General features: G+C 43.3%; 1 protein-coding gene across 1 annotated transcript in view; it reads right to left on the bottom strand.

The window, feature by feature from the left end:
- HID1 (HID1 domain containing) overlaps window positions 1-13,078 on the bottom strand; it is a 126,357-nt gene that overhangs the window by 66,408 nt on the left and 46,871 nt on the right. Inside the window, exons 7-9 of the mRNA XM_075349631.1 lie at window positions 6,218-6,440; window positions 6,082-6,138; window positions 4,070-4,210 (exon numbers count right to left, since the gene is read on the bottom strand). Of these exons, the coding sequence (XP_075205746.1) occupies window positions 4,070-4,210; window positions 6,082-6,138; window positions 6,218-6,440 (421 nt within the window). The remainder of the gene's footprint in view (window positions 1-4,069; window positions 4,211-6,081; window positions 6,139-6,217; window positions 6,441-13,078) is intronic.

Raw genomic sequence — 13,078 nt, forward strand, 5'->3', positions numbered from 1 at the left:
AGCCCACACTGCCGCAAAAGACGGGGAGAACGAGGCTCCTGCCGCCTCATATACAGACTTGGCCAGAAGGTCAACCTGGCGGTCAGTGGGATCCTTAAGAGAAGTGCCATCAGCCACAGCTACGACTGTGCGGGCTGAGATTCTGGACACCGGAGGGTCTACCTTTGGGGACTGGGCCCAGTCCTTAACAACCTCTGGTGGAAAAGGAAAACGGTCATCTGAACTACGCTTCGGAAAACGTTTGTCAGGACAGGCCCTGGGCTTGTTGACAGTGGTGTGAAAGCTGGAGTGGTTAAAAAACATACTCCTAGGTTTCTTAGGAGAGGTAAACTGGTGAACCTCTACCAGAGAGGCTTGTTCCTCTGACTCTGGTGGATTGAGGTTCAGTACGGAGTTAATGGACGCAATCAAGTCACTAACATCCGCATCACCCTCAGACAAGTCAATGGGGTACATAGAGGTAGCGTCTGAGCCCACAGTAAACGAATCCTCCTCGCCCTGCACCTCGGCTTGTGAATCAGAGCCGTGGGACGAGGAAGGAGAAGGTTCCCTGCGTCTCCGTTTAGGGGGACGGGGTCCTAGGACATGCTCTGAGTGCTCTGCAGAGCTCGGAGCCGCAGAGGCACCCTGAGAAGGGGGCTGATGCATGGACAGCAGTGTCCGGGACAGCTGCCCCATGGAGTCGGCAAAAGACTGGGAAATAGCTTGTGAAAAGGAAGCTACCCAAGCCGGGGGTTCAGGCACCGGGGCCGGAGCAGCCGGAGGGACCCCTGAGGAAGCTCCAGGCTGAGACACAAACATGTTAGCACAGGCATCACAATGTGGGTATGTGCTTGGCTCTGGCAGAATGAACTTACATGCAGTGCATATAGCGTACATGTTAGCAGCCTTGCTTCGGGTGACAGACATGCTGCTGAGGTGGAAGCTCTGCAGCAAGAATACACTCCTGTAGAATGCCCTGAGAGTGTAATAAAAGTCCACAACCGAAGGTTGTGGCTTACCAGCCCGCTCTATGTGTGCCCTCCGGATTCCACCGCTCAAAGACCCTGTGAAGCGTCAGCCTTCCTAACAGTATGCAGCTGCAGCATCCAGCGCCTTCCAGTGTAAGAACGCTGAGAAAATGGCGCTGGGAGAAGGAGGGGGGGCGTGTATAAGCCCAAGAGCGGGAAAAACGGAGGGCAGAGAGATACAGGGAGAGATACAGGGGAGGGAACATCTCCCCAGAGAGGAGTGCCCTCCCCTCTGCTGGTCGGGCGGTGGGCGGCGCTGTATGCAAAACATGCAGAGAAGCCGAAACCGAAACTAGGCCCAAACTGAAGCCGGGGCCTAGATTTTAAAATGCGGCCGACGAGCAGGCACCTTCGGCGCGGTTCTCAGGGGAAACCCCCAGAACCGGCCGGAATTTACAGTAACGCTAAAGCACATACTGTCCCCCCAATAAAAGTACCCGGGACCCCTGAAAAAACGTCTCAATACTTAGCTTTTGAGACGCAGGGCCATGTCCCTGAGTGGGGGTTAACGCTCCTTCCAGCAGGGACCAGACAGGGCTGCGGATGGAGACCGGCCTTCTGCAAGCAGAGAGGACCGTGGAGGCTCCCACTTCAAACAGAGCCTCGACAGAGGATGCGAAGGAGCGCGGCATGTGAAGGCTCCAGCCTTATAAAGTCAACCTTAACAGCACCCGACAGAGTGGGGTGTGAAGGGACATGCCGGGAGTCCAGACTGGACCCGCTTTTCTTCCAAATCTTTAAAATTAAAATAAAAAAATATCAGAGAAGGCAAGTGTGTGATCCTCCTGAAACACAAAGCATTGAACTGGGTAGATTGTCATCCAGGGGGTGTATATAGCCCGGAGGGAGGAGCTACACGTTTGAGTGTAGTACTTTGTGTGTCCTCCGGAGGCAGAAGCTATACACCCATGGTTTGGGTCTCCCATAAGGAACGATAAAGAAATATTAAACCTAGGGGTTGAATAATAATTGACCCACACTTTTATGTTGAAAATTTATTTTATATATATATATATATTTATTGTATATATATTACAGTCATATGAAAAAGTTTGGGCACCCCTATTAATGTTAACCTTTTTTCTTTATAACAATTTGGGTTTTTGCAACAGCTATTTCAGTTTCATATATCTAATAACTGATGGACTGAGTAATATTTCTGGATTGAAATGAGGTTTATTGTACTAACAGAAAATGTGCAATTAGCATTTAAACAAAATTTGACCGGTGCAAAAGTATGGGCACCTCAACATAAAAGTGACATTAATATTTTGTAGATCCTCCTTTTGCAAAAATAACAGCCTCTAGTCACTTCCTGTAGCTTTTAATGAGTTCCTGGATCCTGGATGAAGGTATATTTGACCATTCCTGTTTACAAAACAATTCCAGTTCAGTTAAGTTTGATGGTCACCGAGCATGGACAGCACGCCTCAAATCATCCCACAGATTTTCAATGATATTCAGGTCTGGGGACTGGGATGGCCATTCCAGAACATTGTAAATGTTCCTCTGCATGAATGCCTGAGTAGATTTGGAGCGGTGTTTTGGATCATTGTCTTGCTGAAATATCCATCCCCTGCATAACTTCAACTTCGTCACTGATTCTTGCACATTATTGTCAAGAATCTGCTGATACTGAGTTGAATCCATGCGACCCTCATCTTTAAGAAGATTCCCGGTGCCGGCATCGGTCACACAGCCCCAAAGCATGATGGAACCTCCACCAAATTTTACTGTGGGTAGCAAGTGCTTTTCTTGGAATGCCGTGTTTTTTTGCAGAACGCCTTTTTGTATGACCAAACAACTCAATCTTTGTTGCATCAGTCCACAGGACCTTCTTCCAAAATGTAACTGGCTTGTCCAATTTGCATACCTCAGGTGACTCTGTATGTGGCGTGCTTGCAGAAACGGCTTCTTTCGCATCACTCTCCCATACAGCTTCTCCTTGTACAACGTTCGCTGTATTGTTGACCGATGCACATTGACACCATCTGCAGCAAGATGAAGCTGCAGGTCTTTGGAGGTGGTCTGTGGATTGTCCTTGACTGTTCTCACCATTCTTCTTCTCTGCCTTTCTGATATTTTTCTTGGCCTGCCACTTCTGGGCTTAACAAGAACTGTACCTGTGTTCTTCCATTTCCTTACTATGTTCCTCACAGTGGAAACTGACAGTTTAAATCTCTGAGACAACTTTTTGTATCCTTCCCCTGAACAACTATGTTGAATAATCTTTGTTTTCAGATGATTTGAGAGTTGTTTTGAGGAGCCCATGATGCCACTGTTCATAGGAGATTCAAATAGGAGAACAACTTGCAAGTGGCCACCTTAAATACCTTTTCTCATGATTGGATACACCTGCCTATGACGTTCAAAGCTCAATGAGGTTACAAAACCAATTTAGTGCTTTAGTAAGTCAGTAAAAAGTAGTTAGGAGTGTTCAAATCAAGAAATTGATAAGGGTGCCCATACTTTTGCACCGGTCAAATTTTGTTTAAATGCGGATTGCACATTTTCTGTTAGTACAATAAACCTCATTTCAATCCAAAAATATTACTCAGTCCATCAGTTATTAGATATATGAAACTGAAATAGCTGTTGCAAAAACGCAAATTGTTATAAAGAAAAAAGGTTAACATTAATAGGGGTGCCCAAACTTTTTCATATGACTGTATATACACGCATACATATATACACACACGTCATCCGTGTACACATACATACATATACACTCACACATACATACACTTCTGTACCCTTGTTTTATATCAGTTTTTTGGACTTACTGTGTATTATACCTTATTTTTTGCTACCAAGCTTTATTCATATTTAATAGGATTTGTTGATTTTCTGCTTCACCTCCTTTGGGCCTATCAAAAACACCATTTTCTTTTGAATTACTTGTCTCCTAAGTAAATACGTGAATATGATGTCTTGGAGCTCTTAAAACTATTTGTGTGAAAAAAAAAACCTGAAAATTGAAAGAGGCAAAATGTCCTGGCCCCCAACTCACTAACTACAGTCTCAGACTGAATCTAAAGACAATAAGAATGAATCCTCACCTTGTTAAAATCACACAGTTTCCAGAAGAGAACCAGCAGTTCCTGATGAAATTGGATCTTCTTGGTAGAATTTGGTAGGTATGTCTGAGTGAGTGGATTAAGGAGCAGGCGGGCAAGACCCTTCAAGATGAACTGGAAGTCCTAGGCATTAATAATAAAGACACAAATCAGTATCAATTTTTAGGGCAAAATTGTTAAACTGCTTCCAAGGGCCATATTAATATTTAAAGCACTCGAACGTTTTTGTTTTTTTTTTTACTTCAGCGCTTGAGTGGTGCTATAAATCTGAGGCCCCGGCCTCCGTTTTTATAATCACCTGCCACCATCTTCATCCTTCACCATCAATCTCTGGTGATTTGTGACCTGCGGGCTGTTTCAGTGTTTCATGGAGCACATTAAAGGCCGCTTTACACGCTGCGACATCGCTAAAGCGATCTCGTTGGGGTCACGGAATTTGTGACGCACATCCGGCCGCGTTAGCGATGTCGTTGCGTGTGACACCTACGTGCGATCGAAAATCGTTGCAAACACGTGCAAAAATCGCTAATCTGTGACATGCCCCCCTATTCCCAATTATCGTTGCTGCTGCAGGTACGATGTTGTTCGTCGTTCCTGCGGCAGCACACATCGCTATGTGTGACACCGCAGGAATGAGGAACCTCAACTTACCTGCAGCCGCCGGCAATGAGGAAGGAAGGAGGTGGGCGGGATGTTCTTCCCGCTCATCTCCAACCCTCCGCTTCATTTGGGCGGCCGCTTAGTGACGCCGAACTAACCACCCCCTTAGAAAGGAGGCGGTTCGCCGGTCACAGCGACGTCGCTAGGCAGGTAAGTAGTGTGACAGGTCCGCGTGATTTTGTGCGCCATGGGCAGCGATTTGCCCATGACGCACAAACGATGGGGGCAGATACGCACGATAGCGATCTTGCTAGCGAGATTGCAGCGTGTAAAGCGGCCTTAAAGGTCACAACTCAACGCATCTCTATGAAAATTTCATTCAGATTCTCAAGGAGTTATGTTGAGCGCTTGTGACATAACTTCTGACTTCCAGCCAGTCAAAAGTCACGGACACAAGATGGCGCTGTGGGACTAAAGTGGCGCCAAAAACTATGACGCCACCACAAGTGTAATACAGTTGATTTACATTTAAAGCGCCACTAAAATGCTAAAAAACAAAAAAAAAAGCTGGAGTGGTTCTTTAAATACTTCTTATGTGGGACGTCACCAATCAGGCGAATGTGGATCATCATTTCATATTTTGGGGAAATCCAGAGAGAGGCACAAAATGCATATATAAGTGATTCTCTCCACCTCCTTTACTACTTTCTACAAGGTCAAGGAGCCTGTATTCTGCAAATATACCCACATAGTTAACCATTAAAGGGTTTCTCAATTACTTTTATATTGACGAAATATCCTATGTATAGGCAACCTCACCAATCAGCAATTCTTGGTGCCGGTGGCAGCTGGATGTTAGCAGTTGTGAAGCTGAACAGCACAGCTCAATCAAGGATAAGGCTAAAAAGATTTGTGTCCGGCATCCGCAAATAAAAATCACACCTTTATTGAATCGGTTTACATGATAAAATAAAGCATAGACAGTATAGACAGACCAGTCTACGCGTTTCGGGCAAAGCCTTTAGTCTTGGTCAGAGCGGTCTGAACTTCACTTGTTCTAAATACAGTACAGCTCAATCAACTTTGCAGTGGACAAGGCCATGTACTACAGACCTGCCCCTATTTGGATGATTATGAATGAATCAACAGTACCCGGCTGTGGCCACTATATAGCTGATGGAGGTGTGCTGTTCAGCTCCTCTCAACTGCGAGCATCCAGCTGCCACTGGCAGCAAGAATTGCTAATCTTGGTGGTGTCTGACCCCCAATTATCTGATACTGATGACCTAAACATGGCTACATGAGCCTAAAATTAAGCAAACTCCAGTTGATCGTGGAGATATCTAAGTAAATCTATACTATGAACCCCATTCCAGAATGTAACACCCTCTTACCTCCTCTCTGTGGATTCGTGACAGATAATTCACAAATAGATTGTCTGGTGCTGGGCTCTGTAAGAGAACGATGAACAGCATTAGTTTGAAGGCAGGAGTCAGGGAAATAAAAGCATGGCATATTGCGGTAACATACATCACCCTCGTCCATGGCAGTGCTAGTGGTAGTCCCATCCATGCTGGGGCTAGATGTATTGGCGGGGTCCGAATCCAATGTGACAATGAGCAGCTGGGCAGAGACCTCAACCAGTGGTTCACGCGAATCCCAGAAAAGCAAGTGGTTGTAAGGAATCCCATAGCCGACAGGGTCATATGCACAAACCACATTCAGGAGGGATGTAAAGAGGGGTAGCGCATGTCTGCAGAGGGGAAGAAGGCAAAACACTTAAAGGAAGAAAATAGATGCTACCAAGAAAATAAGATTTAAAACTGTTAAAAACGGTCAAGAACCATGAGAGACACTTAGCTTTGGTGCTAAAAGTTCAGATGTTTTGCTCCTTCTATAGTAGTGATACGTATTTTACATACTGCCAATATTAATAGCTAATGTATGTGATCGGTGAAGACAGTACTATTGTTATATTACCCTAGAATAAAAAAAAAAAAAGAAGATTTGTCATTAAAGGGCTATTTCCATCTCCAAGATCCTATCCCTATATGTATGTGTAATAATAATATTTATTAATTATTAATAATAATTAATAATAATAATAATAATAATACCTCCAATTACAAAAATAGTATAGTTCTCCTGATTAGCTATGTCTTTTACCTCATGTGTAGCTTAGCAGCATCGTTACGACCATGAGCAACTAACTCACAATATAAGTAATATATAGGTAATATGAGGTAAGCGGGTGCTGCTACTACTACTACTGCATATTGAGACAGGAATCTTAGAGATGGGAATAACCCTTTAAATTTTATTTTAATAAATCTAGTATAGTGTGTGTATGTTAAAATCCCTACCACAGTCTTCTCCGGTACTCAGTGGTATTCTGCTCCTCTTCTCAGTGACGTCTCCTCCTCTGCAGACTCCGAGTCACACTGTGCCCTGAGTGATCTAGAAGTGCGTTTTACAATGTAAGTCTATAATGTCAAAACAAGGATCCATAGACTTACATTGTAAAAGAGACTATAGAACATAGAGTGAGCTGGATAGTCTGAATTGTAGTGTCGTCACTGAGAAGAGAAGTAGAACAGCGCTGAATACTGGAGAAGACTGTGGTAGGTAAGTATATAAACATACATATATATGTATAAACGCTGCAGGAATCAGGATGACTGCCAAAATGCTAGCTCTAAAATCAGTAGGGTTTGAGGGAAGGCAGCAGCAAAATCAATCTAGGACATTTGTCCTCTGAAGCTAAGAGAATTCAGAATATAGCTCTGGGGTATAGTACAGAACACAATTAATAAGGCAATGCATTTTTCAAAAATACTTGACCATAAACCGTGTTTTTCCAAAAATAAGACCTCCCCCAAAAATAAGCCCTAGCAGGGATTTTCAGCATTTTCGGAGCAAGGCTTAAATATAAGCCCTACTCCGAAAATAAGCCCTAGTCGCAGTTCAATAATGAAATGTCCATGCAGCTAAAAAAAGATACAGATACTGCAGGGCACTTCATTATACACAGCGGGCACCCTATAATCATACTCTCCAGACGCCGAGCAGAGGACCTGCAGTGATCGTAGCCCCGCACACACATACATACATCGGATCACACACACACACAATCACTCATCAGATCACACACACACACACACAATCAGATAACGCACTCAAACATCGGATCACACACACATCGCATCACACACATACTCACCACATCCAGCGACACCAATTTCTTCTGGCTGGCAGAATCCTGACAGGCTGTGCGGTGGAGCGCAAGGACCTGCCGCAATGCTTGCTTACAGGACCTGCGGGCCGGACACGTGACCTCCTCCCATCGGCCGGAAGTATTCTCTAACGCTGCATGTAATGAGTGTCAGTGATCTGCTGTGTGTGTGTGTGTGTGTGTGTGTGTGTGTGTGTGTGTGTATATTAGTGTTCGTGTGTGACAGACAGATTATCATTGCTCGGACTACATTGGTGCAAGCCTAATAGTTTGACACATCCTCTGCTGTGATTAGTAGCTCGATGAATATAGACATTGTACACAGAGAGCCTGGTACAGGAAGGGTTAGTTTTCTCAGCTTTGCTGCATGCTAAACCTAAAAACTCTGTCAGAACCACTGTACCTAGTAATCGAAGTGATACATCATTGAATTCACAGTCTCTTTGCCTACGTCATGCTGTTCTCAGATGAGGTAGCAAAAATAGTCTGACAGATTCCCTTTAAACATCATTCCCCATACTATGTATATACCAACATCTACAAAAACACCATATTTAAACACAAATTGTATTACAGGGGTTGTCCAGGTATAAATTCTTGAAATGCATAAGCTCATGTGGACCACTGTGCCATATTTTATCATGATTAACAATAAAGAATAATTTAGTTTTACGAAGGTGTTGGAAAGACTTTCTTAAAAACATAATGTATTGATAACCTATCCTTAGGATCGATCATTGAGATTAGATTGGAGAGGGTCTAACAACCCCTACTTCCACAGATCAGCTGTTATTAATTTTCGCAAGCTAGGAGCTGATCTCCAGTACAGTGTATGGAGCTGTGCTGTTGAGTGTTTACATCCAGATGTTGTCTGTGCTCATAACAGCTGAACTGTAGAGGTGCCGAGTGTTGGACTCCTACCAATCTGATATTTATGACCTAGCCTCAGGATGTGTCACCAATATTTTTGCCTTGACATGCCATTTAATATTCAGTCTAAGAACCTACTGTATGCATTTATTATCGTACTCAGGAAGTCTATATTAACTATCTAAATGGTCTAACGCTAAAAAAAACCCCAAGAAATAATTGGACTTTGGGGATATTAGTAGTGCCAACTAATCATACATTAATTACTTGTATAAATATCTTGCCATTTAGATTTTTCCAGTTATGTCAAAAAAGATGCCAAGTGGCCACATGTACATTATGGTTTCAATATTCATCATTGGCATGAACACAGCCCAGACGATCACGCAGATATCCCACCACAGTCACTGTTTGTCACGAACAGCACACCACATACGCAATTGACTGACGAGTCATGGACAAGGTGATGGCTGCATTCGCTATTAGAGAAACTCAGCGAGAGTATAGAATATATACCATCGATTCCAATGCATGGAATATATACAGTATATACTTCGGTAAGGTCACTGCAAAGCTCCACAATAACCCAAGAAAAACTTCAAGCTGCCACCACCACCACAGGTCAATTGGACATCTGGTAAAGGGAGCGTATGGCTTCAGGGATGCAGTTTATAGAGCAAGAGGAACACAGCTATTAAATTTTGATATATTTAATCTAAAAAAGGCAGAGTTTATAAAAAAATGTTCCAAAGGGGACAAAACAATACAGTATACACAGTTGCATAAAATAAAAAGGATAAACAAAAGTAATGGACTTGACTTGTGGTTGCCGAGGTGGAACAATTATCTTTTGGTAAGCGCTCCAGTAGAAATATGGGACAACCCTACACAGAACTGTATCTTCCAGATTGAACAAGGATCATAATTTGGCATTTGCTTTAACACAACTAAAGCTTAGCTAGCCCCCTATGACGATTCATAACAGGGCTGGTCATGGGATGTGGCATCAGTCTCTAGAAAATTATGAGATCCCCAACTTTCAGGATATTTTCACCCCTGGAGGTCCAAGGTGGAAGATATCATGGTCATGTTTTTTATCACAATGCTGCCTTTCTATAGAGATGAAACATGGCATGATAGCATCATCCATATAACCAATATTAATTTGGGATGATGCACTGATTGCACAATAAAAAAAAAAAAAAAAATGCATGCTTTCCCCCTCGGGTTCGCGGTGTTGAAGCCCCAATATTCGTCACTGACCACAGGCGCCCCAAAAAAATCTATAATCCTGCTTTGATCAGAGGAAGCTGTTTCTTTTGAAGGAGTATTTCTCTGCCTCTGAATATAAAGACCCCAAACCTTGTGTCTGTTTCCCAGCAGATAACGAGCTGAATTACCTGTCCACAACGGGAGGTCCCACTTCAATGAAAGCTTTAAGTGTAATTTCTCCCTCTTTCTTCCCCAGTTATTATTAATCCCATATGTTTCAAGTGGGAGACGGCCATGTCCCTGACTTTTATGAATTTTACAATTTCTCTCTAGGACAATTCTAGGGTCATATCTGTTTATAACAGAAACTGCATAGAAGTGCTTGATCCATCATGCAACTGATGGATTTATAATGGAGAAGATATAGTAATGTGGCATACAAACATTTCTGTGAGTTTTTGAGATATCCAACGCTAAACAGTAATTAAGAAGTAACATTCCCATCAGCATTGCCACAGCTATAAAGGGTGCATCGTACTTGAGCCGTGTCGTCTGTGGGTATCCAAATCTCAATCTAACTCTTAAGAGACAAACACCACCAACACGGGTCATAGTTAGCTTGCCCTATACATTGTATAATGTGACTCAGAAGCTTCAAGTAAAACATCTGTCTGCCTGAATTAGCTGCTTTGAATGGACAATAAACTAGTTAACTACACAGTAAAAGCCGAATAGACGCAGTTAGGCCCTGCCTATAATGCTTTGTGTCATCCCCATGTACTCAAGAACATAAACAGGGCCTGTAAATTCAGTCACTCAACCTCCGCCATCTCCTTTTACCATCACACAGACTGATGACAGAGGCAATGAACATCGACCTGTCCGATTTTATACACGTTCACTATGAACCAATACAAATGTATTGAAAGAAGGGAATTTTGTTTACTTACCGTAAATTCCTTTTCTTCTAGCTCTAATTGGGAGACCCAGACAATTGGGTGTATAGCTACTGCCTCCGGAGGCCACACAAAGTATTACACTTAAAAGTGTAAGGCCCCTCCCCTTCTGCCTATACACCCCCCGTGGGATCACGGGCTCCTCAGTTTTAGTGCAAAAGCAAGAAGGAGGAAAGCCAATAAACTGGTTTAAACAAATTCAATCCGAAGGAATATCGGAGAACTGAAACCATTCAACATGAACAACATGTGTATACAAAAAAACAGGGGCGGGTGCTGGGTCTCCCAATTAGAGCTAGAAGAAAAGGAATTTACGGTAAGTAAACAAAATTCCCTTCTTCTTTGTCGCTCTATTGGGAGACCCAGACAATTGGGATGTCCAAAAGCAATCCCTGGGTGGGTAAAATAATACCTCGTAATAGAGCCGTAAAACGGCCCCTTTCTACAGGTGGGCAACCGCCGCCTGAAGGACTCGTCTGCCTATGCTGGCATCCGCCGAAGCATAGGCATGCACCTGACAGTGTTTCGTGAAAGTGTGGAGGCTGGACCAGGTATCCGCCTGACACACAAGCTGAGCCGTAGCCTGGTGCCTCAAGCCCAGGACGCATCCACCGCTCTGGTAGAATGGACCTTCAGCCCTGAGGGAACCGTAAGCCCAGCAGAACGATAAGCTAGAGAATTGGTTCCTTGAACCACCGAGCCAGTCTTGATTTGGAAGCCTGTAACCCTTTACGCTGGCTAGCGACAAGGACAAGAGTGCTTCCGAGCGGCGCAGGGACGCCGTACGATCGATGAAGAGTCTGAGTGCTCTCACCAGATCTAATCAAGTGCAAATCCTTTTCACATTGGTGAACTGGATGAAGACAAACAGAGGGTACGGATACCCTGATTGAGATGAAAGGGGGGATTCCACCTTAGGGAGAAATTCCGGAACCGGACGCAGAACCCCTTGACCTGGTGAGACACCGGGAAGGGGACTTTTCACGACAATGCTGCCCCGACAGACACTCTCCGAAGTGAAGTGACTGCTCCTAGGAAAACCACTTTCTGCGAAAGGCGTGAGAGAGAAAAATCCCTCATAGGCTCGAATGGTGGTTTCTGCAGAACCATCAGCACCCTGTTCAAATCACAGGGTTCTAACAGTCGTTTGTAAGGAAGGACTAAGCGGCAAACCCCCTGCAGGAACGTGCGTACCTGAGGTAGTCTTGCTAGGCGCTTCTGAAAAAATACAGAGACAGGGTGGATAAAAATCTTGATTTTTTTAAAAAAAATCAAAAAAATCAGATTTTTTTGATTTAAATCAGATTTTTTTGATTAAAAAATCTGATTTAAATCAAATGATTTAAATCAAGTTGTACACAAGCAAAACTTTGTCTTTTTGCAAATCTAATTGTTTTACACAAATAAAAATATTAAAACAGTTGATTATGAAACCTAATAATTTTTATTTGCACTATTAAACACTCAGAATTGAACTACAGAGAGTAAGTACTTTTTAACAATAGCCTATCTCTAACGTTTGAAGTAAGCAAACATCTTCAGTGAATACATCAGTCCTTTAAGCCTACTGTTTATTTAGGACTTTTAATAGGAAAACCAGTTGTCCTGCTTTAGCAGTTCCTAAGCGGTTTCGGACTGTTGTGTGCACAAAACCAAATGAAGAAAACAATCTCTCTACTCCTGCGGATGAAGCCGATGCAGTCAGTAGCTGAGTAGCTAGATTTATTATCTTTGCTGGAAGAACAAGTGATTGCGACTTCCACCAGTCCAGTGGTTTTAGTTCATTAACGACGTTATCTGCAAACATGTATTTTTGAAATGGTGCAGATTCACACTTCAATTTCAGCACAGTTGCCACAATGTCATGGTTAGTATTGGCGAGCCACTCCATTGCAGAGTTGATTTCCGCCGCAGATAATTTTTTCCCTCTGTAGATGGGATGCAAGATATTGGCTAAATAGTGTTCTTCTTTTAATGCTTGGTCCTTGCGGTGCTGTATTGCAACCTTTACATTGTTTGAGAGGTTCAAGAGATCTAGAGAACCTTCTAAATCTTTCCAAACTTCTGTGGCATCAGCTATGGTTGCAGTATCTTTCTGCATTTTATCCAACGCAATCGATA

Source organism: Anomaloglossus baeobatrachus, chromosome 5, assembly GCF_048569485.1.
Source record: "Anomaloglossus baeobatrachus isolate aAnoBae1 chromosome 5, aAnoBae1.hap1, whole genome shotgun sequence".
In the NCBI taxonomy this organism is placed as follows: domain Eukaryota; kingdom Metazoa; phylum Chordata; class Amphibia; order Anura; family Aromobatidae; genus Anomaloglossus; species Anomaloglossus baeobatrachus.